Source organism: Drosophila virilis, chromosome X (genome assembly GCF_030788295.1).
Source record: "Drosophila virilis strain 15010-1051.87 chromosome X, Dvir_AGI_RSII-ME, whole genome shotgun sequence".
Lineage (NCBI taxonomy): Eukaryota > Metazoa > Arthropoda > Insecta > Diptera > Drosophilidae > Drosophila > Drosophila virilis.
Window position 1 is genome coordinate 21,772,433 of NC_091543.1, and position 27,412 is coordinate 21,799,844.

At 44.5% G+C, this 27,412-nt stretch overlaps 1 protein-coding gene across 15 annotated transcripts in view; it reads right to left on the bottom strand.

Moving 5' to 3' along the window:
• Positions 1-33: 33 nt before the first annotated feature.
• sdt (stardust) overlaps positions 34-27,412 on the bottom strand; it is a 74,098-nt gene continuing 46,719 nt past the window's right edge. For 2 of the 15 annotated variants that reach the window (XM_032439574.2, XM_032439577.2), the window contains 11 exons: positions 19,702-19,928; positions 19,536-19,627; positions 17,929-19,281; positions 15,400-15,621; positions 5,036-5,285; positions 3,003-4,278; positions 2,739-2,935; positions 2,583-2,624; positions 2,195-2,326; positions 1,925-2,106; positions 34-1,638 (listed from right to left, as the gene is read on the bottom strand). In XM_032439574.2, coding sequence (XP_032295465.1) covers positions 1,444-1,638; positions 1,925-2,106; positions 2,195-2,326; positions 2,583-2,624; positions 2,739-2,935; positions 3,003-4,278; positions 5,036-5,285; positions 15,400-15,621; positions 17,929-19,281; positions 19,536-19,627; positions 19,702-19,928 — 4,168 coding nt within the window. In that variant the 3' untranslated portion in view covers positions 34-1,443. Of the gene's footprint in view, positions 1,639-1,924; positions 2,107-2,194; positions 2,327-2,582; positions 2,625-2,738; positions 2,936-3,002; positions 4,279-5,035; positions 5,286-9,873; positions 11,227-15,399; positions 15,622-17,928; positions 19,282-19,535; positions 19,628-19,701; positions 19,929-22,710; positions 22,850-23,797; positions 23,816-23,883; positions 24,000-27,412 lie in introns of those variants that run through there. The other 13 variants (XM_032439582.2, XM_032439583.2, XM_032439579.2 and 10 more) reach the window with 11 other exon arrangements.

Here is a 27,412-nt window from a genome sequence, read left to right on the forward strand (position 1 = left end):
CCTCTTGAGTTTTGCTCTCTGTTTTCGTTCTCGTTTTTGCCATTTACTAATCGCGTTTTAAATAATTAATTACAACATTTATATCGTTTTTTTTTTTGCTTTTGTTTTTTGAAACAGCTACGCGTTGTCTGCTTCTTCCATTTTGTGTTTCCCTTAGCCTAATGCCTAGCTTTCAATAGTTTATTGTTTTTTCTTTTTCTTTTCAATTTTTAGTTTTTTGTTTTTTTTTTGTTTTTTTTTTTACAGTGCCTATTTAAGATGGCTACTCTATTTCATATTGTATTGCATACTATTTATTTGCTTGCTGGCGGAATGTTGCTTATTTTTTGTTTTTATTGCATTTTGGGTGTTTTTTTTTGTTGTTGTTTGTTTTGGATACTCGTATTTCGTATTCGTATTTCTTTCTTCTGTTTTATTTGGCAATGACGTACTGATTCTGTTGTTTCTCCTTCATCGTTTTATTCTTGTTTACAACTCTTCCTGCTTTCGCTGCTCTCACGTAGCTTTTTATTAAAAATTAATCGTATTACTGCATATAATTTATGTGTATATTTATATGTATAATTTATGTATATATTTATATAAAGTAAATAGATTACGTAATTGTAACATTCGCTTGCTTCTGCCCTTGCACTTCCATTGGCTGCTCGCCATCTTCTCTCTCTCTCTCCCTTTCTCTCTGTCTCCATCTCTCTTTCTCTCTCTCTCGCTATTTTGCTTCTTCAACTCTTACGCTACTTTGTTTCAACATTTGCTTTCTCTTAACGGATTGTTTTTGTTCTGTTAAAGGATGGGTGTTCCGAGTTGGAGTTCGATTTCGATATTTAGCGATTTAGAGTACAGACTGGCCAGCGTTACAAAAACTGAAACTCTTTTTATTTTTTTTTTTTACAATTTCAATTCGCCCTTGAAATTAAGGAAGTGCTAAACAAATTCTTATCAAATAATCATAAAAATTGGGTGAAAAAAAAATATTTAAAAAAAAATCAATTTAAAAGTTGAATAACAATTTTTGTGAACATACTTAAGTAAAAGGAAGTTTAAAAAAAAAATTGGAATGCTTGAAATATTAGGAAAAGTTTGTCCACAAACAAACAATTTACATAGATACATTCATAAATAACACGAGTATATGGGAACGGGCTAAGTTCGAGTTAAAAAGTAGGTAAATAGGCAAACTACATATGCAAGTACATATATGCTCAATTATACAAATTGCGGAAGGATGCCCTGTCTCCCGATCCGGTGACAGCAGCTGCTCCATCTCCAAATGGTTGAGTTGAAACGTATTTACAAAGCGGGCGCTGGCTCATCGTCGGTAAGTGGTAAATGGCTCGATGCGGGGCTGAGGCAGGGGCAGGGGCTGTGGCTGGGGCTGGGGCTGTGGCTGGGGCAGGAGATGGTGATGGCGATGAAGATGCGCTGCGTCCGGTTCCGAGGCTATTATGATTCGTCACGATTGTTGTGCACCCACTGGGCCGGCACCCATTGCGGTTCGCGCTCCAGCGAATTGATCTCCGCCAGCAGTTGATGGTAGGCGCGCTCCGTATCATTGTTGATGATGATCATGTCGAACAGATGACCCCAGCGCGCCTCCATGTCCCGCGCGGTTGCGATGATGTCCTTAAGTTCCTCTTCCTGTGCGTAAGAAGAAATTAAGAAAAATCGATTTATCGTATAGCTTTTTCAATAGTAGCAATTATTTCAAATAACGATTAACGATAACGATAACGATAACGATAAGCGACTTGACACACTAAGTAGTAGTAAATCTGTCAAATGTTTGCGACACTCAATCGAAATCTTTGGATATATCGAAATTAGCATGACGCACATTTTGTAAAGCGCCAAATGTCAAACGGAGTTGGCGACAAGGATAAGGACTTTAACGATAACGATAACGATGACGATTTCGATAACGTACCTTAAACGGTTCGCCATTGCGCAGCTTCTTCTGCCGCAGCTTATCGAGGCTTGGCGGCGCCACCAGCACCACATAGGGCTTGAGGTCGGAGGCGCGTAACAGTTTCAAGCTCTGCGGATGCAGGTTCAGCACACAAATCTTGCCACTGGCAACGACTGTGCGAATGGCCTCAAGTGAGGTTCCTGCAAAGAAACATACGAGAATATGGGTAAACAATCAATCAATCAATCGTCCCAGAATGGCTGCCCCTTTTGGGCGTGGCAAACTTACCGTAGTACGCCTTCTCATACTCGCCGTGCTCGACAAAGCGACGCGCCAGAATATCCGCCTCGAAGGCCTGGCGCGTTATGAAGTGATAGTCTACGCCGGGCACCTCACCCTCGCGTCTGGCCCGTGATGTATCTGCATAATTGGAAGAGAGGAGAAGCCATGGAGCAATGGATGAGTTGATGCATCTATTGGAGCACAGTGGGATTGAGGGGGGTATGAGGGGGCTGTGAAAGAAGCCAGCACTGAGAAAAGACGCATCATAAGCATTGGATATTTATTGAATTGATCTCTTCCCAACTGGGAATCATCTTTGCATGCAGCTGATGGACTTTACTCAGTGTAAGGGTATTGCTAGCAATGCGCTGGGAATCAGTTGCGACTGCTTTACCCTTGGCTGCTGGTTTGAGCTTCTCCTCAAGCAAGTAGAAAACTGCGAGAGAGAGAAAGTAAGATAGACAGACAGAGAGAGAGAGAGAGAGAGAGAGAGAGAGAGAGAGAGCGAGCAAACGAGAACAGGGACAGACTAACACGGAACTCTACTTACGTGGCACTGCCGCCGAGAAACGCTCGGAGTCGGCCATCAAGCGCTGGCGCAGCTCATGTCGGCCAATGTTGGGCGGGCCGATGAGGACAATGGGGCGCTTGTGGGTGGCGCGGGGATAGTAGAGCGCCACCTCCTCGTAGGTGAGTATCTCCTCGGGATCCGTTTCGTCTGGCGCCGTTGTTGCGTACAGCGGATAGCTGTAAAGGGATTTGAATATAAACTTGGTTGACTGGTTGGTTCGGCTGCCCTGCCATCACAACTTACCCCGCTTCGGAGCTAGCCTTCTTCTTCTTCTTGCGACCCTTGCGGGCACAGAGAAGCGTAGCGCCCTTGCTGCTGGCACCCTCTTTGCCACGGGAGCGAGCCAGACCCGCTTCCTCGGCAATAGCTAGCTTCATGGTCTCGCGCTGATGCTGGAAGGACTGACTAGGAATGAGGCCGGCTAGCGTTTGATCCTCTTCGCCCTCACGATACGCCTGCCACCAGTTGGGGTCCTCGCGGGAGATCACATGCAGCACATCGCCCTTTTGGAAGCTTATACCCAGCTCCCGGCACGGTATGTACAGATCATCCTCCGGATCGTAATCAAAGTGGGCACGCACGTGCAGCACGGCCGTATCCCGATGCGCCATGCCGCCCACCACATGATGCATGCCCAGACCGCTGCAAAGGCCGCCGCCCGGCGGCGGACTGCCGGCAGGCACAATCAAAAACGTGAGGGTGCCCTGCATGGCACCCAGCAGGGCGCACACCTCGTTCACCGTTTTGCCGCGCAGCTCCTGGCCGTTCACCTCCAGAATCTCGTCGCCCTCGTGCAGCAGTCCGGACTTCTCAGCGGCACCGCCACGCACAATGCGCCCGATGACCACGGCCTCACCCTCGTTGCGAACGGTCGCTCCCAGCGGCTCCGTTGACTTTTCGATCTGTATGATCCGTATGTTGTCGTTCTGATCGTTCAGTGTGCCAAAGCATGCGCTCATGCCCGGCGGCGATTCGCCGCGCACCGCCACAGCCACAGGCAGCGGCATTGCGCCACGCTGCGCCACCGATGAGGCTGGCACCACTGGCGGCAGCACCGCCATGCTTCTGCTGCTGGCCGACACCTTGGCCGCCGGCACGGGACTGCTGTGGCCGCTGAGCGTGGTGGTTGTGACCGTTGGCGTATGCGACGGTGTCGGCATTGTGCCCGTCGGCGAGGGCGTGGCATCCGTGTGGCTGGCAATGCGATCGTGCGCCAGCAGCAGGCCCTCCATCTCGTGGCTGGTCAACAGGTTGCCCAGCTCAATGGCCGCCGCTGTGTTCGACTGCGTCAGCAGCTCCACGATCTCCTTCTGCAGGCCCAGCGCGTTAACGTGCAGCGGTCCCGCCACCCGCGGTCGCCTGCGCTGCAGCACGGCGCTCCTGGCGGCAAGCACATGCGCCACACTGGCGCTGGCCAGGACGTTGTGCGCTGCCGAGACACGGCCCGCTAGCGTGCTTAGCCCGCTCTTCGCCAATTGGCCCTGGAGGCGTGTTAGCGCCGCGATCAGCTCACCGTAGCCTGTAAGAAATATTTGCAATTAGCTGCAGGCATATCCTTAGCTGGACTCTTAAAGCTGTGAAGTGGCTGCAATGGATTGAGGCTTTCTTGGGAATGGTGTGATCTGTTCATCTGGGCAGAGAGTTTGTTCGCCCACCGTCGATCAGGGCTACTTTATTCGGGAGCCCTCTAAGCCCTCCGAGCACAATACACTGTCTCGCTAGCAGAGCCATTCCCTCTCTTTCTTTAGCGACCTACTGGAGTATATTTGGTCTCTTTCTCAAGTGGGGAGCAATCAAAAGGGGTTGGCCCAAGCTACTCAACGCAGATCAGCAGGAACTCCATAAGAGTCATCCTAAATCCTGATATTATAATTGGGAAGCTGTGAAAAACTATTCTATATTTCTACTATGTGTCTATCTACTTGTTCCCTAATCGATCAACATTTCATTCCGAAGCAGCTTCTCGGTTCAGGCTGTGCGTTGAGCCCCAATCAGTCGGCTCAGTCCTTCAGGCAATCAACCCAGAAAGTTGTACACATATTGGTTATTTACTCTTGTCAAAATTTAGCGGCGAGTTTAACCATCTGGCTTGGCACTTCCGAATAAAATGTAATTGCACTTGGTATCCTAAGATACAATATCTTCCGCTCGAATCTTTGAATGTGGCTAAGCATTCCATTGACAATAGGATAGCACTTGACAACTGCATGTCAACTTGACTTGAAGTCTGGTTGTATTGTCTCTGATCCCGATTTGTGCCCTGGCCTTGCACTTACCATCAATGTGCTCCGTTGGCGTGACATCCTCATCCGGCAGATAGGCCTCGTTTTCCACGCCGGCAATTGTTGCTGCCGTGGCTGCTGTTGTTGCTTGCTGTTGCTGTGCCAGCGCCTTGCCAGCTGTGGGCGTGGCAGTTGCCGTGTCCTGGAGCGCCTTCAGTTTGCGTGAGCCGCGCAAACTGTTGCGCAGAAACTCATTCTGCTGGGCGATGCGCTCCTCCTCCTCGCGTCGACGTCGCAGTTGCTCCTGCAATTGCAAAAAGACAGACACGCAGAGAGAAAGGGAGAGAGAGAGAGAGAGAGAGCGGTTAGTTGCGGAAGGTGTAAATTTGAGGCTTCGGTGCGCGTACTTAATCCGCGTTCGCGTCCATTCTGCTAATTGAATTAGCAGACTGACAAAGAGCGCAAACAAAGCTGCCACGAATAAATGCATACCCTGCACTCGGAGGCATTCTATGGAAGTATTCAATTATGTGGTAAATGCATTGCAGTCCGGCAATCTGCCACAAGCCAATGCCTTTCCCGGAAGAAAGCTATGCGCGGCATGCAACAAATCCCTGAAGCGGGGCATGCAACAAGCACATTGGCGAAAGACTGCTTTGACCGGCAAACCAATGAGGGGCTGGGGGAAGGCTTAGTGAAACCTCGCAAGTGCTTGGCTCGGCTCGGATTGGGTCAGTGGGTTGACTAACACTTGCCAAACTGCGCCTACCTGCCTAATGTGCACCAAAGTGGCAACAAGACCTAAAATCCATAACCTTTGAACACCGACCGTGCAGTACAGTACGTCATATCTATTACCCGAGATCTTAAAAAAAATCATCGAAAAGTTTCGATTTTCGCACCGACCTCGATTTTAAAAAAACCGTGATGATTTAGAAGGTCATATCTCCGGGGGGAGTTATGTCGTTTTGGAACGGGGGGGGGGGGGGGGGGGGGGGGGGGGGGGGGGGGGGGGTTATGTCGTTTTGGAACGTCATGTCTCCTCGCGGAGCTATTACCCGAGATATTAAAAAAAATCATCGAAAAGTTTCGATTTTCGCACTGACCTCGATTTTAAAAAAACCGTAATGATTTAGAAGGTCATATCTCCGCGCGGAGTTATGTCGTTTTGGAACGTCATATCTCCGCGCGGAGTTATGTCGTTTTGGAACGTCATATCTCCGCGCGGAGTTATGTCGTTTTGGAACGTCATATCTCCGCGGGAAGTTATGTCGTTTTGGAACGTCATATCTCCGCGGGAAGTTATGTCGTTTTGGAACGTCATATCTCCGGGGGGAGTTATGTCGTTTTGGAACGTCATATCTCCGCGGGAAGTTATGTCGTTTTGGAACGTCATATCTCCGGGGGGAGTTATGTCGTTTTGGAACGTCATATCTCCGCGGGGAGTTATGTCGTTTTGGAACGTCATATCTCCGCGCGGAGTTATGTCGTTTTGGAACGTCATATCTCCGCGGGAAGTTATGTCGTTTTGGAACGTCATATCTCCGCGGGAAGTTATGTCGTTTTGGAACGTCATATCTCCGGGGGGAGTTATGTCGTTTTGGAACGTCATATCTCCGCGGGGAGTTATGTCGTTTTGGAACGTCATATCTCCGCGCGGAGTTATGTCGTTTTGGAACGTCATATCTCCGCGGGGAGTTATGTCGTTTTGGAACGTCATATCTCCGCGCGGAGCTATTACCCGAGATATTAAAAAAAAATCATCGAAAAAGTTTCGATTTTCGCACTGACCTCGATTTTAAAAAAACCGTGATGATTTAGAAGGTCATATCTCCGCGCGGAGTTATGTCGTTTTGGAACGTCATATCTCCGCGCGGAGTTATGTCGTTTTGGAACGTCATATCTCCGCGGGGAGTTATGTCGTTTTGGAACGTCATATCTCCTCGCGGAGCTATTACCCGAGATATTTAAAAAAAAATCTTCGAAAAAGTTTCGTTTTTCGCACCGACCTCGATTTTGAAAAAAACCGTGATGCCATTTTGTCAATTTGGGTTAAAATTTTGAATTAAGCACTTATGATAAAAAAAGGAACTTAAATAGCATTACAGAAAAAAGTCGCAATAACCATGCTGTTAAAATGCGAAGCAGACGCGCATGAATGTGTATTTGTACATGTATAGAGAAATGCTTAAAGATGCTGCTCTATTCAATTGCCCAGTTGCATATAACTTTGGTTTTTTTTAACCGATCTTTATGAAATTTTCTACAGTATATCTTATTGTATCATAGAATATTTGTGTATACTGAAAAAGTCAATTGCATTTAAATTTTGGCTTTAATTGGTTGGCAACAAAAGTTGGGTTATCAACTTGATTTATAGCTCTGGGGTGGTAGCGGAGAGGTGGCGATAGGTATAATATGAAAGATACTTGACAAATATATAATATTTTAGAAGCAACATATCATGTTTCGTGACTCTAGCTTTAATGATTTACCAAAATTGCCCAAAAAACAGGATATTGATATCGATCTTTATCGATTTCTTGGAAACGGAGTAAGTTATCGATTATCGGAAATAAACTCGATCTGCGCAGGAACTAGGAGGACCTATATCTACATTTCAAGTCTCTAGCTCTTATAGGTTCTGAGATCCTTGGTTCTGAGATACGGACGGACGGACGGACAGACGGACATGGCTAGATCGACTCGGCTATTGATGCTGATCAAGAATATATATACTATATGGGGTCGGAGATGCTTCCTTCTGCCTGTTACATACATTTGGATTTTGCACAATTACAATATACCCTTTTACCCATTTTTAATGGGTGCAGGGTATAATGAAGAAGACAAATCACAATAACGATAAATCGCTTGATATTCTCATAAGTAAGCACTATCAGTAGTATGTATGTATGTACATATGTATGTACATATGTATGTATGAAAAAGATAAGTCATTTTAAGCAGCGGCGTGTCAAAGTTGCGTTTTGGGTTCCGCTCTAAACTTGACCAAGAAAGATAACAAAGCTGGCCAAGCACAGCTGGGACCTTGCCGCCGCTTTTCCCACACTTTTATTCTCGGGGGTGTTCGTTCGGTGAAACAAAAAGTAAAAAACAAAAATGGAAAAGAAAAACTTAATTGAATAACAACAGAAAGGCGCTGCAAATACAAAATACATAAAGAAAAAAAAAAAAAAACGAAAACGAAAACAAAAGCCACGCAAAACAAGTAAGAAGTTGCAGTCGGGTATAACCGACGGCGAGATACTCAAGGCACAGTCCAATAACAGCCGAAGAGCCAGCGATTGTTATCGATATACCGGGTATCGGGCACTTATCGATCTTTAAAGAAGCTCATCGATAGACTGCAGACGCTATAGACGTTCGGACGGACAGGACATTCCACAAAACCGGCATACTCTCTTTTGCATTGTGAACAGAGACAAAAGAAGAAAATTTGCTGAACTTGCATAATGTGAATGCAGAGGCGAACGAATGGAAAAGAATAAAAGAGACGAGCAAGAAGCGACAAAATAAGCAAAAATATTCAGACAGCATATGTTCACGAACAGCTGGTCGGACGGAGGAGGGAAGGGTGTGGAATGTGTGTGTGAGCCGGGGTGTGTGCGGGTGCTGGGGAATTCAGTCTGCTCGTTGTAGCATGAGTAAAAAACTATGCGAATCAAATGAAACTGGAAAGGCGACAGCTACAACACGAAATAGCGATGCGTTTAGCATAGAAGCAGGAACTCGAATGGCAGCAGATAAATACATAGACAGAAGCTGGTTGCCAGACAACAATTTGCAGAAGAAGAACAAACAACTATAATTGACATTGGCAAGCTAGAAGTTAACTACACACACACACACACACACACACACACACACACACAATTTGTATTCAATTTAAACTGAAACTGGCTTTGGATTTATTTAGTTGTTTCCACTTTTGATCTGCCGCAATACGCTTCGATCAAACGTAAATCCTACTAAACTTGCGACTCATCAATCGACAACAACAACAACTTAACGTTTCATTCTGGTTGTTGCTGTTGTTGCTGTTGCTGCGGACCATGACATCATCGTTAGCAACATCATGGAGCAACCTGCGCGTCGTCGGGCACAAAATAAATATATTGCAAAAGCGCGTTAAACGAAACTTAAAAATTTATTAACATGCCTACTTTTTTTGTGTTTTGCTTTTGTATTAATTGTTACTCTTGCCGAGCCAAACGGCCGTCTCAACTTTGTCGCAGACTTTGCGACACGTTGAAACATTGGAAAACTGGAGAGTAAAAAGTTCAAGGGCCAAGCAATTGTCTATTTGTTTGTTTGGAAATCAAGCCCAAAACTGAAGAGCGCACAAACTGAAACCACAAATTAATCAAAGCGAGTAAACGAGCGTATTTTGTTAAACCTGATATAAAGTTGTTAAAAAGACTTTGCAATTGATACGCATAATCCAATCCAATTGAACATATCGAGAAAAACCTAATAAGTTAGATGCCGATCAATGCAATGGGCAGAGTATCAAAGTGTCGGCGTGCGCTGGCCAAAGAATTTGTCGGCTATCGCTGGGAAAGCTGTTGTTGTTATTGCTGTGGCTCTTACTGTCGTCGACCAACTGCGGCAGCCAGTTAGCCTAGTTTGCTGTTAACTGGTTGCCGTTTGCAGTTAGCATATATACATATGTAGGTATGTATGTTGATAAAGCCAGCTGGCGATAGCAGCTGAAGGTTGCTGCCATTTAAAGGGAAAACCAACAACAGCAACAGCAATAGCCCGAGTTGGGGCTTTCAAATATTATTTTGGTTGCTGCTGTTGCAGTTGCAATTTCTGTTGCTGCTGCTGCTGCTGCTGCTGCTGCTGCTGCTGCCTGCCACACTTGCCTGTTGTTGTCGCAAACGCATCGAAGAGCGCTGAATTTGTGTGCCCCGACGCAAGGCGGAGGCGCTGCGGTACGGCGTGTTGCTGGCGGATGATCCTTGATGTTGTTGTGGTTGTTCGATTGTCCCTGTTGTGTTCGTATTGCCGTTCATATCACAATATTTGTTAATGTTGTTGTTGTTGCTGTTCGAATTGAAGCATTGCTTGTCGTTTTCCTTTTCAACGAGCATTTGCTGCTGCTGCTGCTGTTCTTTGCTGCTGCTGTTGTTGTTGTTGTTGTTGTTCACAATTTGTTTGTTGTTGTTGTTGCACAACACATTCAACCTGGCAGGCGTTGTTGCTGCTGTTGCTCCTGTTGCCTCAGCTGTCACACGCTGTGGCTGCTGCTGCTGCTGTTGCTGTTCGCCACCAACATCGTTGTACATTCTTATGTGCAATGTGGACAAGAGCATGTTATGGGATTTGATTGTGGTCGATAATATTTGCTTTTTCTATTTTTATTCGTTTGTCAATTGAAGTTGAACATTGTTTATTGTTGTTGTTATTGTGGCTGCATCGCAATGCTGAATTTTATTTAATACATTTGTGCACTGCATCGATCGCTGGCCACGCCCCGGCCCACACACAGCCCTCCACGCGCGTTCACGAGAGCAACTATGCAAATGGCCACGCCCCTCATTGACAGCTGCAGCGCATAAATTTGAATATGAACAAACTTTGGCTCCGTTTGGGTCCGCTTGGCTCCGTTTGGCTCCTCGGCGTTTGTTTAGCACGAAAATGCAGCTTAATGCGCATTTAAATTCAGCTTTTGCTGCTGCTGCTGCTGCTGCTGTTGCAATGAAACTACGGCGGACTGTTTTTTCTTCTTTCTTTATGACACTGCGAGTGGCAAGTCGAAATAAAAAAGCGAAAGCTGCTGCTGCTACAACAACAATAATGGCAATAGTTCTGCATTCTGTGGTCCGGCCAACACACACACACACACACACACATAGACACACGCAACAGCAGCCATCCCGGCAGCAGCAGCAGCAAGCGGCAACAATTTCATAGACTTTCCATTCAACAAGCACTCGCAACGCTCGTGCGATTTACAACTAGTACAAAAAGTTTTTACTTTTCTGCATTAATTTATTTATTTACATATTTTTGTTTTGCTTTCATTCAATTGCTGTTGCTGCTGCTGCTGTTGCTGCTGCTGCTGCTGCTGCTGCTGCCCTTTACGTGCGTCGCGTTGCAAATGAGACGCTGACGTCGCCGGCGCTGCTGTTGCTGCATTTTTTTGTCGACGTTCACAAAATAAAACAAAAAACAAAATACACAAAAATAAAAAAGAAAAAATTACGACGCAAACAAAATTGAAACCAAAATAAAATATGACAAAAAAAAAAAAACCGTTTACGTTTTACTGTTTACTTTGATAATTAATATTTTTTCTTTTCCCCCTGCACACTTTCAATGCAAATTGCGCGCCGTGAGTCAGCGACAAAGACGAACGCGACGCATTCTTTACGCAGTGTCTGCCCGTCCCGTATGGAGCACAGAATTAACTATTCAGACAAGCAGCTGGCCACACTGGCGCACAGTGTTGCCGTGTCCGTGTCCTCTTGGGGCAGTAGCCCCTCCCGTTGGCGTACAGTGTTCGCGTTGGCGTGCAGTGTTGCCGTGTTCCTTTAAATGTTGCTGCTACTCGTTCAGACAACACTTCTTGTTGCTGCAGTTGTTTCAATTGTCGAGTTAGCTCATTTAGAGGCAGCTGCTGCTGCTGCTGCTGCTGCTGCATGTAGGCCGTACGCCCATTGCCCATAAATCCATAAATGACATTGTAAATGTTGTTTTTACGTTTTTTGTAATATTATTTCCATCGTTTGTTTCTCTTTTTTTTTTTTGTATTTTTGCGACGTGCTTTCAGCACAGTTGCTGCCTGCCTGCTGGCCGCGCCTTATTTGCCTAAATTGCCAGCACGATAGCGGGCTCTAACATTGCAATGGCTCTCAAACTGCGCTGCACACACAATTCTCGCAAGCGCAGCGTTTGGCTGTGGCTGGAGGGAGTGGGGGCGTACCGCACAACAATTATTATTTAAGACACACACACACACACGCACAACAACAAAAAATCAAATAATTACATAAAAAAAACGTATTAATTATATGACCGTTCATATATGCAAGTATATATCCAATATACTTGTAGTTCAGAGATCTTATCACCCCCCTAACACACACACACACACACACACACACACACACACACACACACACACACTCGTCTATACACACGCACGTTTGCCCGAAGCGTAAAAGCTGAAAATGCGGCCGATCGCAGAACGCGTAGAAAAACAACTAAAAATGCCAACTGAAAAATCATAACAAATGAGCGGTAAAGCGGCCCCAGCCCCCCTCCCCCCTCCTCATAACCCCTTCCGCAACCGCTGCGCCGACCCCTCCCGCTGACCAAGCAGTGCGCGTTGAGCGCGTGAGCGCAGTGAGCGAAGGCCTTCGTCTGTTTGTGTGTGTGAGTTTCGAGTGCGATTTTAAGTCGGTGTGCATGTGTGTGTGTGTATGTGTGTGTGTGAGTGTGAGTGTGAGCCAAGTTTGCAGCCGTTGCTGTTGCTGTTGCGTTGTCGTTGTAGTTGTTGTCGCTGGCCCAACACAAGCAAAAGGCAGCAGCAACAACAAGAGAGCTCGCAATGTGTGAAACAAAATGCGATGACTTTTGCTGCTTATGTGTGCGTGTGTGTGTGCGTTAATGCTGCTACCACCAACACACACCACACACACACACACACACACACATGCTGTCATCGTTGACAAAAGCAAAAAAAAATAAATATAAATAAATTGTTTAACTAATTTGCGTACTTGGGGCGAAAATGCCGCAAAGCACAAGCCAAAGCAAAGTATTTGACAGCAACGAGAACAAAAACAACAACAACAACAACAACAACAACAACAACAAGTAAAGTAAGCAAATGTTAACAATGGGTCAATGCGTACTGACACAAATATACCCTAGAATTAACGAAAAGCCCCATTTCTCGATTATCTCACTTCCGTTAGACGGGGTAAAGCCAAAAAACGTTTGCATCCGGTTAGTGTGTATTTGATGGGGAGTGCGTGACTAAGGGATACCCTTTACCCTCCCAACATCTCTTTTGCAATCACCAGGGTATAAGGAAAACGTGCAACGGCATGTGCAGACAGAAGAAGTTAGCTGGGTATCTGGCAGTCGTGCACTCTCCTGCTAATCTTCCGGGCGCCACGCTCGACTCTATCTGCTGGAAGACTTGTATTCAGCTCTATGGAAATCAGCTCACCTGCTGATTATCTGCTGGTAAAGTTGAAATTTTAGTTTAGCCCAGCCAGTTAGAATTAGTATGCCAAGCGATTTAAGTTCCAGGGAATACTGGACGTAGACGCGTTCAAATTGTATTATTCAAAGTATTTGAGCTTGAGAATTTTCATAATGAACTGCAGCAAATTGAAGCCAATTCTGGCAACATTCAGCGGCTGCGGATCCCTATTGATCGCAGTCCTTGCTGCCATATCTGGCAGGCTGTGGAAGTTGCTTTGCAAGATATACATATTTTTGATTCTATTCTCAATCACCTTGGGCATTCTGATGTACATTGTTCAACAGCATCTCAAGAAGTATCCCCGGAGTCCCGAGATAGTCCGTGAGCTATACACAAACAATGTCGTGATGGCCCTGATGCTGACCCTACTGTACTATTATTTCTATGAGGGTTATATGCTGATCTATTCTCAGAATCCAGTCGAGCATATTGCCAGACGTCGCTCGCTCTTCTTGTTCTTCTTGTAATCCGGGCGTGCTATCTTTTGGCTTCTTACCAGTTCCAATTTAGTTAAATAAATCAATTTAAGAATTGTGCGATTATTTTATTCCATTCAAGCTTATTTGTTCCACTACGAGCTGATTGTGATGAATAGTCTTAGATTACGACTGGAAAGTGGTCTTGTGGGATCAGCTCAAAGCTGTCAAAATAGTTCATTTCGACCATAAATCAGACTCTCTCTCTCTCTCTCTCGCTCTCTCTCTCTCTCTCTCTCTGTCTCTCTCGCGCCCTTAGCAGTACAGTTTGACTGTTCGCTTGAGTGACTCTTCAAATGTTTGCTTAGCATTTTAATTAATTGCACATTAGGCGCCTTTGCTTTTCCGATTTCTTGAACTTGTTGTTTAGCAAGTGGATTGTGGGTCCCCTTTTGCTGTCAACCACAACTCTCCCTCCCACACACACACACACACACGCACACACGCACACACACAAATCGTTTTTAGCTTGATAGTATAATTAATTCCTGCAAATTTGCTTCGCTCAGCGACTCATGCGCAATGTCTCACCCCTCACCTTTGACTAGTTATTATTTTAGTGGTCTCTGCACATCCTGCCTGTTGCCTTCCGCATTCAGTTCAAAGTGCGGCACCCAGAAAAAGTTGTTGAATTGTTAACTTTTATTGACGCTTGCCCCCTCCATTGCATCTGTGTGCCTTTTCAGGGACCAGGCCTCTGTTGCAGTTGCATTGTCTTTGGCCGGTTAAATTTGTAATAGTTTTCCTGGCCAGTTTAGAAGACTTTTACGATTTACGGTTTGAAATGCACTGGGCCGATTGGTCAATGCCCAGCCGGAGAAGCGCAATAAAATCAGCAGCAGAAGCAAAACCTGAAAGCGGGCGCCGAACCGGAAGCGTTGCCATAGCTGCCGTCAACGGCATTGTCGTCCATTGTCGTAGCCCAAACAAAGGTGCTATCAGAATGCGAAGGGGGCGAATGGTGTGGTGGGGGCGGCAAGGGAAGGTCTGGTCGGTTGAGCGGGTGACAAACCAAAAGAGAGTAAAGAGGTAGCTGCAATGTGCGCGGCGCGGTGTGGCATGCGGAACTGCTGCCACTTGCTGTGCATGTCAATGACGCCATGCACTCAACTGTGACGATGTTCAATTTCTGAATTGCAGGTTATGTGCATAGTTTGACAGCAACTGTAGCTAACAGACACACCGACAACGTGTGTGTGTGTGTGTGTGTGTGTGTGTGTGTGTGTGTGCACACAAAGAATCTTTACATTTTGTGAGGATGTCTGCTATCAGAAATACCTAATGCATAAATCGTTAATGGTCAGTTGCATTGAAGTGTGGTCTCAAGCGAGTTCCCCATCTTTAGATACATATTTCAGTCTTATACACATTGAAAATGCACAAAAACGAATTACCAAAACACAGTTCTATACATTGTGAGGGAAATTGGCTTTAAGAATCTTCGACAAATGTTTTGCTTGGCATCACATAAGTATTTAGCGATAGTTTCGGTTGGTCGCAGCCAAAAATCGAGCTTCGACAGCTACGCATTGGGGTTTGAGAGTCACAGGTTGTGACACACACACATTTTCCATAGCCTAACAGGCAGGCGCAAAGCGAAATTCAGCGAAACTGCATGCGGCATACACACATACATATGTGCATACGCATGCATCTGTATATATTTTAATGGTAACTGGAAAATGCTCACTCACCTGATATTTTCTTATGCTGTCCAGCTGCTCTAATGTCGGCGCCACAATTTGCGCTATTTGCTGCTGCTGCTGCTGTTGTTGTTGGGTGGCAGCACCGCTGCCATTGCCGGGCATGCGACGATCTGGCAACTGTGGCGCGGGTGCGCAGTTAATGAGACGTCCATCCTTCTCAGTACGCAGATGATCACGAGGCGGCGGCAAGGGCTTGGCGTTGCCATTAAGCTGCATTCGATTGTATGTGTGTGTGTGGGACAAAGAGTGAGAGTAGAAGAGCGAGAGAAGGAATAGAGCATATATTGAGAGAACGATTAGTTGAGATTTTAACAGTTTTTTGTTTTGTTTCTGTATGACTATATATATATGCATGCATGTATGTGTTGGTGTGCGATTGTGTGTGTGTGTATGTGTGTGTGGGTGTGTGTGTGTTTCAGTTATGCACGTGTCTTGTTGCTGATGTTATTTTTGTTGCTGCTGTTGCTGCTGTCGCTGTTGTTGTTGTTGTTGGTGTTCTTGTTGTTTATTTAATTGCAATTTGCAGCGAGACTAACGCCCCTCCCCTCCCGATCCCTACGACACTCCAGCAAAATAGCCAACAATCCGTTAACAGCAAGCAACTATGAAGCATGTGTTGCGATTCTGAGGAATATGAATTTGAACAATCTTTTACATTTGCGCTTCTTTGCCTTGTTCTTGTGATTTATTGAGTATTTATAAACGAGTATTTGTTTATGTTCATGCAGTTGGCCTTTGATTCATTCGATTCATTTGCATTGTCGAATCGTTTATTCCGGTTGCGCCCATTGCCCCGCCCTCAACTATTTATCAGCCAACTAAGGCAGAGCCCCAACTAGGGAGAAGACCCTTGTGCAACCCCTTGTAAAATTTATCGCCAACGATTTTTATATAAATTACTCAAGGGTTTGTTTTGTTTTTGCTCTTGGTATATTGCAAAAATACACACACACACACACACACACACACACACACGCACACACACACAGACAAATTAAGCTACAAAGGTGGTTGGGTGGCTTATGGGCGTGGTCTTGGCAGAGCTTAGGATTATGTTGCTAACGAGGGCAGCGCTACATCGTGGCAACCGAGGGAATTAGGCCAGCGTCAGCTGAGACGCAACGTGGCAACAACTGCCAACAAGGGGTTGGGGTCACCCAGGAAGGAATTAAATCAAAAAGCCATAAAAGGGGAAAGGCAGACAGCAAGAGTGGGAGCGACTGGAAGACCATAGCACCATAGCACCATAGCACTAGAGCATGGGGCAAGTGAGAAGCGGCCTACAATTAACAATTGCAACTGCTTTGCCCGAGCTAAAGACCGACAAATTGCAAGGAAAAGCAGAGGAAACCTACTTTGAGTCAGAACACCCTACACAATTTAAGCCTTTGTTACTTTCCTATTCTTTAACTTTGCCTGTTTTACAAGAAACGAATATTTGCAATTAGTGTGACTCTCATTTTGGTTTTGCGCACACGTTAAGGGTATTCCCGGTCGGTTCTGATACAGCTGCTTTGTAACATACAGGGCTGATAAACTATTTGTTGAATTTCCTATTGCTGATTCGGCTCAAAAGCTTACGAGAATCAAGAAAAAACTGAGTCAGTCTTTGGATGCAAAGATTTAAACATATATATAAAGTTGGGACCAACTCTATTAAAGGAAATGCAATTCAATGCTAGCGATTATATGATCCGGGAATAAAGGGTAAAAGCTGTGAACAGAGCATAGCGTATTCGGTTACATGCGACTGCAATAATATGGACTTAAATGAATAGTGGCAACCAGGCTGAATACATTTATAAGAACTGTAGAATTAGTAGAAAGCAAAGCCATAGAAATTGCGAAAAATGTAATAAAAATAATGAAAGTTTTTGCCATGGTCCATATATGTATCTATAAATAATTAAACTGATTAACGGCAATTCTTTGTTTTCTGAATATGACAACGCTATGTGGAAATTGTGAATGGGTTAAAGAAAAAATGTGCGGAAATTGCAGCGGTAAACGTAGCGAGTTGTTGCTGCTGCTGCTGCTGCAGCTGCAGCCAGAGCGAATGTTGCTGCGGTGTGTGGGAAATGCGCCCAGTTGGTGGCAGGCAGCGGAAATGCTGATGAAATGCAAATTGCTGTTGATTTATGTCATAAAATGGCAGCGAATGACGCGAAAAAACGCAGAGAGACCGAGCGGCAGAGAGTGCGAGAGAGGGGTAGAGATAGAGAGAGAGAGAGAGAGAGAGAGCAAGGCTAATCGACTGTTCCACGGGGAAATTGAATGTCGGTCATGTGCGAGGTGTGCAAGGTATATTATATTTTCTTGCCAGCAGCGCTGCGATTGACAAAATACGTGGTCAAACTTAAACTAGGACAGAGCACAGAGAAAGGGTTTTAAAGAGAGTCAGAGAGAGAGAGAGAGAGAGAGAGAGGGCAAGCGGGCAGAGAGTGATAAAATTGAAAAACTAAGTATTTACAGGGTAGAAAGTACAAAGTTGAAATACTATTGTGGTTGTTGGTATACCTCATCGGCAATGCGCTGGGCATCGCCAGCAACAGGAACAGCAGCAGACGCACAGCCAGCGGCAGCAGACGCAGTTGCCACGCCCAGCGAGGAGAAGGTCGTTGCGTTTGAGGAGCTGCCATTCGAGAGCAGCGAGCCGCGCGAGGATAGATGTGCGGGCGGCGGATAACGTGGCGGCGCCTTGACCATCTCAATAAAGCTATCGGGCACATCGACGGGCAGCTCGCGATGCTTTGCTGGAGGTGCTGATGCCGTTGCCGTTGCCGGCAGCAGCAGCGACATGCCTGCCGGGGGCAGTTGCTGCTGACTGCTCGGCTCATAGCCGGGCGGCGCCAGGCTAAGATCATCCGGAACTGTTGAGCTGCTCGTTGTCGATGGAGCGCTGGCTATGTGGCTGCTGTGGCTGCTGCTGCTGACGCTGCTGCTGCTGTGACTGTTGCTGCTGGTGTGCATGGAGCTGTTGCTGCTGCTGCGTGTGCTATTCAGGGAGTTGCTGTTGCTGTTGCTACTGCTGCTAATTCCCGTCAATTTGTTGGGCGTTGCAGCTGTGCTGTTGCTGTTGCTGCTGTTGTTGTTGTTGCTGTTGTTGTTGCTGCTGTTGCTGCTATTGCTGTTGCCGTTGCAATTGCTTGCCGTTTGCTGCTGCTGCTGCTGCTGCTGCTGCTGATGTTGTTGCTGGCGATGCTGCAAATGACGATAGGCAATTGTTTCGAACGATTCGAGCGTCTGTTTGCTCAGCATATCGTCAAAAGTGCTCGACGATGGCGAGCTGGCGCCCTTGCAATAAATCCCATCCACCACGCACAGCAACTCGTCGGCCACGCTGTTGCTGTTGCTGTTGGTGTTGCTGTTGCCGTTGCTGGTGTGATTGTTGCTGTTGCTCACGTCCGGATTGTTGCTGCCAAATGCTGCTTGCAACTTGTAGCTGGGCATTTGTTGTTGCGCTGTTTGAACGCCTGTTGCTGTTGTTGCTGCTGCTGCTGTTGCTGCTGTTGCTGCCAGTTGCTGCGATTGTTGTTGCTGATCCGTTTGTAGATCGTTTTCATAGTTTTCGATTTGTTCCAATTTGGTTTGTTGTTTTTGATTGTACAAATTTTGTGTGGCCACATCGAGTGCAATTGTTGTTGTAGTTGTTGTTGTTTTTGATGAGTGTAGTTGTTGTTGTTGTTGTTGTTGTTGTAGTTGATGATGATGTTGTTGTTGTTCATGTTGATGTGAAGAATGATATGCAACAATTAACAATTTGTTAGCATGATCATTTTTAGTTTTAGTTGTGTTCTTGGTGATGGTGTTGTTGATGGTGTTGGTGTTGTTGGTGATGCTGGTGATTGTTGTGTGGTTGGTGTTGTGTTTCTATGTTTGGTGGTGGTTGGATGGTGCGTGGTGCATGGTACATGTGGACAATGTGGTGCGGTGTAAAGAAAATGCATGAAATGAGCGGTTCAGTAAGCAAGCGTGCATTCGTGTGGTTGTTGTTAGCGACTATTGTTAGTTGTTGTTAGCGGTTAGTTAGTTGTTTGGCTGGCAATGCGCATATGATTGCATCAAGCATTTGTGTTTGGTTCTTTGGGGCTTTGGGTATTTTGTTAAACTGAACTTTTGCTTACCTGCGGCGGACGGGGTGGCGGATATCTGGGTGGCGTCTTATTGCGTGCTATAAACGTATCGGGACAGTCGACGGCCATCTCGCGATGTGGACCTGTACGAGGTAACAAGCGTTGCAATTTAACCATCATCTAATTACAGCTATTCGGCTAGATGATTAGCGCTTACCGTTATCTTGATTCATCGACAGCATGGTCAGCATTTCCTGGTCAATCTCCCTAATATCACTTGAGTGCGTGCGATAATGCTGCTGCTGCTGTTGCTGCTGCTGCTGCTGCTGCTGCTGATGATGATGCAAATGATGATGCTGGCCACTTATGTAATCATCCGGCAGACATGGCTTCAGATCATCGCCATCAATGACCACAATGCTGGAGCCAGAACGGCGACGTGGCCTTGAAAAAAAAAAACAAAAACAAAAAAACATAATCGGGCGTGAAATTAAAAAATGTGTACTTTATTAAATGGAGGCGCAACCGAGCAGGGACTAATTCCAATTGAATTCATTCAGTAGCCAAGTTTATTGTGTCATAGTTGTACACCCAGTTCCAAAATGTGGGAGAAGAAATAAATATCGTTGTTTTACCAAGTCTCAGGCTCAACAATCTAAATACCAAGAAGATTCCAATCGAAATTCCAATAACGTTCTGTACAGTCTGTGCAGCATGGGACCTTTTTATCTGGATACTTAAAGAACAACGCGTATTATTCAGAGAATATTATTGTTTGAGACAAACATTGCACATAGCGCCCGGGCGGGGACAACTACAAGGTAAGCAAACCCACAAGGATTTATTCTACAATGATAACAAAATAGAAACAGTTCGTTTCAGGGAAAAAGACCTTAATGTTTTACAAACATTCCAACTGCCTTCTATGCGTTTGTATAGAATATTTTCTAAGACAGACAAGTCAGCCACACTGCTTGGGTCGTTCTGGGATTCGGGATGTGCTCAAGCTCAAATAAGCTTTTTTTTATATTTTCGGAAGGGAACATGGTAAATATATCGAAAGAAACGATAAGCTTATGGTTTTGTTCTAGCTCTAAAAATATTAAAGAGCACAAGTTACTTGGATCCGATTCGGAGTGGGGGATTTTTAGTTCTAAAGTTCACTCGTTTATTTTCTGGACATAAACGATGAATTCTGTTAAGCTATTCAGTCGTTCATGTTCTTAGTTCAGTTATGCAGTTACGTTTGTACTTTCTATTCAGTTATTTTTCATATTGTCAGTTGCAAAACATGTTATACTTTTTGCTTATTCTATTGTTGATAATAGATACTTGCAAGCTGTAAGATACAACTTAACAAATGAAAAGTGAGCTTAAAATCGCGCCATCTTTTTTGTTTATTAAGAACTGAACCTCTGAAAGGAATGTCTCGTTCATGAACGACTGAACTGCTGAGTTGCATACATCGTTCATGAACGACTGAACGAGTATCAAGAGTGTATCGTTCATGACCGACTGAATAGCTAAGCTAGTGAACTAAATGAACGATTTAGTTCACTAATCACTGCGGAAATTGAGTAGTTCATTTCAATGAACCGTTCAATCGAACTTGGTCTGAACTAAACGACACAACTAAGCATATTTGTTGAATGCTAATTTCGGATGGAATCAAATAGAAAAAGCAATTGAAATTTTGAAAATATATGTGAAGCCAGGGCTTCAGGTGTCTTGCATGTGAAGGCATTTCGATTTGTGAACCAAAACACGGGCATTCTCTATTTGTAAATGCATGTGAAAAATGTTGGATGGATCTATGGATGCAATCTTCGATTTCTGTTCAGCATGCAGTCAATTTTCATTTTCATCTTTGCCACAATGTGAAGAACCAATTTCCTGGTTGCGGTTTAAATTCGGCTTGTTCTCCTGCTCTGCTAGTCGCTAGCTGCATCCAATTGCGAGTCAATCGGGCATCTGACGTTAACACGCGTCTCCGGAGGCACGAATCACGCATCTCACATCACGCAACACGAAGCTGTGGTCCGGCTTCGGTTCATACCTCGGCAGACTTTGGTTTCGCTCGAGAATGTGGCAGACTATTGCTATGCTAGTTATTTCACATCTACCTCACATCCCCAACTTCAATTTGGTTTCTCATGCTGTGCAGGCGAGAAAAATGTTTGACCGAAAATTGGCTGAATATTTGACGGAATTCCCATTGCAATGTTTGATAGGGGAGTAGGATTTGCCTGGCTTTAAGAGCCAGGCACATTTCATGAAATGTGACTGGATCTTTAAAATGTGAATAATGTTTGGTATTACTCCGTTTATGTAATGCACGCTTTTTTGTTTATGCAATTATTTTTATATGGACGAGCGCACTTCGTTTACGGCGCAGGCCACGAAATATACGTAATGTCTCTCTCTGTACTGTTTACTCGTCGTGGCTTGCATACAAAATGGGATGTACATATGTACATATATCTAGGAGACAGTGTGACATATGATATGCACACATAGAGACAACAATTGACAGTGGCAGAAGAAGTTTTCATTATACTATGCTACAAAAAAGTAGATTCTACGAGCATCTACCATCAATTGTCAGAATGTGACCATAGTCTGGGCACAAAATGATTTTCCAGTTAGCTCAGGACCATCTACAGTATTTAATTAGAAGTAATCTAAGAGATATTTTGGTTTAAAGCAGAAAGACTGCCTACAAAATATTGAAAGTAACACAATTTTAATTTCAACTGAGGTTTTTCAACACTACAAGTACGTAAATGTTTGGGCAGTGTTGTAAAATGGTCTGGTAACTTGGTTCGTTTATAATTTTAATTATATACGATCCTAAAGATCGCAATCAATGGTTTTATGATTTTAGTTAAATTATATTAATACATTTTATAGAATATATTATATATATATAATTCTGATCCTTATATTATCTCTTTATATATCTACAGGGTATACAAAAAGAGACCGTTCTCTCGATCTGCCACACATGAAAATCGGACAGGTTATGCCGAAAAGCAAATACTGTTGCACAGTGTTTACATTTGTATGTATTTTTAACAAAAACTCAGTTGTAGATCAAACAAAAGAAAACTTAGAATTAACCAGGAAATTTGTTGTTGATGTTGGCTTAAACTAACATTGAGAAATGCAAGTGTTAGTGCTGCATTTACTCAAACAAATCACAGACAAGCCTTCCACTTCCACTCACCATTGCTTCAGGATGCGCATTTTGCTGCTCGTTGTTGTTGTTGTTGCTGTTGTTGTTGCTGTTGTTGTTGTTGTTGTGCGTTTGATATGCTTGATATGCCCTTATCCTGCACTCTGGCATATTTTAGTTATTTGAAGCGCTGCTTATGCAGGCGCACACATAAAAAAATAAAACACGTTAACAAAAAATGTTGCGATAAATCTGCGCATGCGCGCAATACGAAACGGGCAACAGCTAAACAAAAAACACACACACGCACACACACACACACAGACAGAGAGACTAAAGCAATTGCATTTTCGATTGCATTTATTGTGGCTGTTGCTGTTGTTGTTGTTGTTGCTGTTTATTGACCAAGGTATAAATTACGACAGCAGCAGCAACAACAATCAACTGTAAAAAGTTGTTTGACCAATTTCTCAGCACTTTCGAAAGAAATTTTCGCTGTTGTCGTCGTTCATTGCTTTTACGATTGCTGCCGCTGCTGCTGCTGCTGCTACTGCTACTGCAACAGCAGCCATTGACGTTGCATGTTGACCACACAAACACATACATACACATGTATGCATGCACACACATATCGGTATACGCTCTCACAATCTCACACTTGCACGGACGGACATCGCATAGTTTTAGCCACTTTTTTTTCGCTTGTTCAAACATTTCAATTTTAACAGCAACAAAAGCTTTGTAACATGCTCGATCTGGCAACGCTTTAGTTTACAAAACTGCAGCAGTTACGGTAACTAAGCGAACGATGTACTTAGCAGATAGATAAGAAGCAGAAGTAGCAGAGAAAGATGTAGAACGACTGGAAGAATCAAGAGAGACAGCAAGATTCGCTTTGCTCTTGCTTAGGTTTTTGTTGTTGTTGTTGATGCTTTTGAATTTTAATTACAATTTAATGAGTTTGAAGGGCCCACACACACACACACACGCACACACACACACACACATGCACGCGCAATGGCCAATGCTTTTGTTGTCAATCGACCAAAAGATAACTGCAAATTGCAAAACAAAAAACATTGCCATTAGACATTTGTCATTGTGTGTGTGTGTGTTTTGCCGGTCTGCAAACAGTTACATTTGCTGTTATTATTATTTTGCTGTTCTTGATTCTTGATTGTTGCTTGTTGCTTTTACTGCGCGACGCGACAACAAAACGTTTACCTCTCTCTGCGAACAAAGTCAGCCATAGACTGAAAAACTAAAACTGCGACCGCGACCGCGACCGCGACTGCGACTGCGACTGCGACTGCGAGCTGAGCTGACACAAACGAAACGCTGGCTCAAGCGCAAGCGACTGAGCGTCGCAAGAGAGCTGCGAGCTGAGAGCTGAGAGCGCAGAGCGAAGAGCGGCCAAGCATGTTGTACCTGTCGGCAGCCCGGCGCAAGTGCAGCGCACTCAAAACGAGAAAAGTTTCAAGTATTAAAGGACATGGATACACACACTCACACTCACACACACACACACACACACACACACGCGCGTATATAAGAGGTGCACAAACAATGGGGTTTGGCAAATTACGCTAGCTTCAAGAGGGCACAACAAACAGAGAAGCACAAACGCTGCACAGGAATAGGAATTTCAGCAAAAGCAAAAACAACAACAAGAATAAGAAGAAGAGAAGCAACAGCAACAGCAGAACGAAAAGCAGAACGTGAGGTAAAAGCAATCGAGCAAACGTGCGCTCTGAAGTTGACGCCGACGCCGACGCCAACGCCGGCAGCAAAGGCAGGTACACATGCTCTTGTAAATATCCATGCCTATATATGTATGTACATACATACATGCACACATTCACATGCATGTTGCTTAGCCTGTTAATGCCTGGCAGCATACAAAAGAACAAAAGGTGTGCATGTATGTACATGCACACATACATATACATATAAGCCTGTATGTGTGCCTGTGTGTTCGTGACTCAACAGTCAGCTATGTAAATATGTATGTATGCAGCGACTGCGGCCGTTGCCCAAAAGGAAACACAAGCAGGAACAACAACTGGGGCTGATTGGCGCGCGCAGCTCCAAAGGCAGCTTCATTGCCGAAGCTGCAGCCAGCATTCAAGATGCCCAAAACTGAGCACAAGAAAAAAACACACACACACACATACATATATAGGCGCTCAATTGCAATTGTGTTTGTGTCGTTAGCCTGGGCTAACACAGAGAGAGAGAGAGAGAGACTGCGAGAGGCAAAGAGCTAGCGTGCGAGAGCAAGTAGGCAGCGCCAAACGGACGGCGGTGCAGGTAACAAAAATAATTAACGCATTGCTGGACAGAGTGCCTCTATGCTACAAAATCACACACATTAACATTATCATGGGTGTGTGCATTAATATTATATGTGTCTGTATGTATGTATGCGTATATGTGCGTACATACATGTGTCTATGCTGCTAAATGAATGTCTCCTCGCAGTGTTGCAGATCTATCACAAGCCTAAATAGTAATTAACTGTATGTTCATGCTGCGTACATATTTACAACTTGACATGTTGTTGCATATACTACCTTTTCTGCTACATTTCATCCTTTCATTTGCTACTCTCATATATCACGTACGCTAGCTGGCTGGCCCTTTAAGGTATTAAATCTACTGCGTTTTTTCTATTCGAGACAACAACAAACTACAACAGGTAATATCAAGAACGAGGCAGGGCAAGGGCAACAGCGACAGCAATGGCAAAGCTAAACAAAACAAAGCGCAACAGAATAAATAAAACAAAATAAAAGACAAACCTCTGTCGCCATCGCTGTTCCAGGTACCTTTTAAGCAGAGAAGCATCCTCTAAAGATACAATCAACAACAACAAGGCACACACTTAAGGTGTGTATTTGTGTGTGCGTGTGTGTGTTTGTGTGTGTGTGTGTGGGTATCGTATATCACGTATCCATGTGTGTGCCTGTCGGGCATCATTTAGGCCGCTTTAAGTTGGCTCCCTCAGCAACGAGTGGGACTGCGACTGCGACTGCGACTTCGGCCCAGTTGCCCAGAGTTATTATAACGGATTTATCTCAAGTTGCATGCAGCAATGCACACACGCACACACACACACACAGACACACATTTAATTTTATTTTACATACATTCTTGAAACTTTTTGCGCTTTACTTGTTTGTGCTTTTTATTTAGTTTATTCTTCCACAACTCAAAAGTTCACTCGCTGCTGGCAGCTCTGCAACACTCTTTCACTCTCTCGCTTCAACCTCGCCTCGCTCTCTTTCTGCCTGTTGGGCTGCCCGCTCTATTGCCTTTCTGTTTTACGCTGCCTGCATTCGTTTCATTCGCCTCTGTCGCCCTCTGCCGCGACGTGGGCGTTTGTTGTTTTTGTTGTTGGCGTTGCTAGGCATCACAAAATTCGGCTTATAACGACAGGAAATTAATATTTTAATTACAATGTGCGCTTGTATTTACTTTTGCCTTTTCCTTTTTGATGTTTTAGGGTTTTTTAATTTTTTTTTTTTTTTGCCCAGACTAGCTGGCAACGCTGTACAAATGGGATGCTGGCACCACCGGTAACTCTAATTGATTTTGCCTGGGTCCATGGGAAAGTGACCGATACATTGGCAGCAACAGCAACAGCAGCGGCAGCCACCTTAGCGGTCCTACCCCAACGGTCGCCTCAGGCATCGCCTCAGAAATGCTGCGCCTGCGCGTGCCTGGCATGCCAAACGGCGAATGCCAAGCGGGCCTCGAGACTGTCTGGGGCTGGGCACTAACATGGTCGCCACATGGCTGGCATGCCAGCGGGCCATGCCGCGAGCCCCTTTCAAGCCACAGCCATGGGCCACAGTTGGCTCTCAAAGCATGAGCAAAATTCCAAATTACAGTTGGGCAGGCACAGTTTAAGCGGCACATGTTCATTTTATGTCGCAACAACATTTACACTGTGACAAAAAGCTGCTGCTCGCATTTCGTATTTTGTATTTTGTATTAGGCCTTAAGTTACCATTCAGTTTATTTCCAGCTGGTTTTTATGTCTATTTCAGGCTGAAATTCAAACGATTATTGGAAATGTTTTGCAATAAAAAGTTAAACTAGCAGACATCTCTAAGCCCATATAGTATATATATATATATTCTTGATCTGTATCAAGTATCTGTATCTGTACATATATATGTCTGAATCGGCAGGTTCGGACACCCAGCACCTTATGTAGAACATTTTTCAGCTTTTCAAAATATCTCAACCGTTTCACCAAAAGCTGCGCAATTCTTCTAAAAGATCTGCAAAGCTCTATCAAAAGGTTGTAAAGCTAAAGTCGCAAATAAAATCTATTTGTTTAAATAAATAAGAAAAGTCTTATAATAGTTATAGACAATCTCTAGGCATTTGCGGCACTCTTTTGCATTTGCAAATGTATCTCATAAATTTCGAATTTTGGCTGCATTTTTGTGCATTAAAATCGAGTCATCGAACTGGGAAGGGCTGTTCGCTTGGACCATAAAAACATTTACACACACTCGAGCACAGTTGTGAATGCAAATGGTATTGTTAGTTTTGTGCGGATCAAAATCAAGGTGTTTCCTTGTTATCTAATATGCTAGTGCAACGGCAGCTGTGGATAAGGTTAATGCAATTTACTTTTTGCATGCAACCTTTTAATACTGCTGTTGACTCTCTAATTGATATGCTTGACGCGCCTGAGAAGACACAGCCACAGACAACCAAATCCAAATCCCAAGCCCAA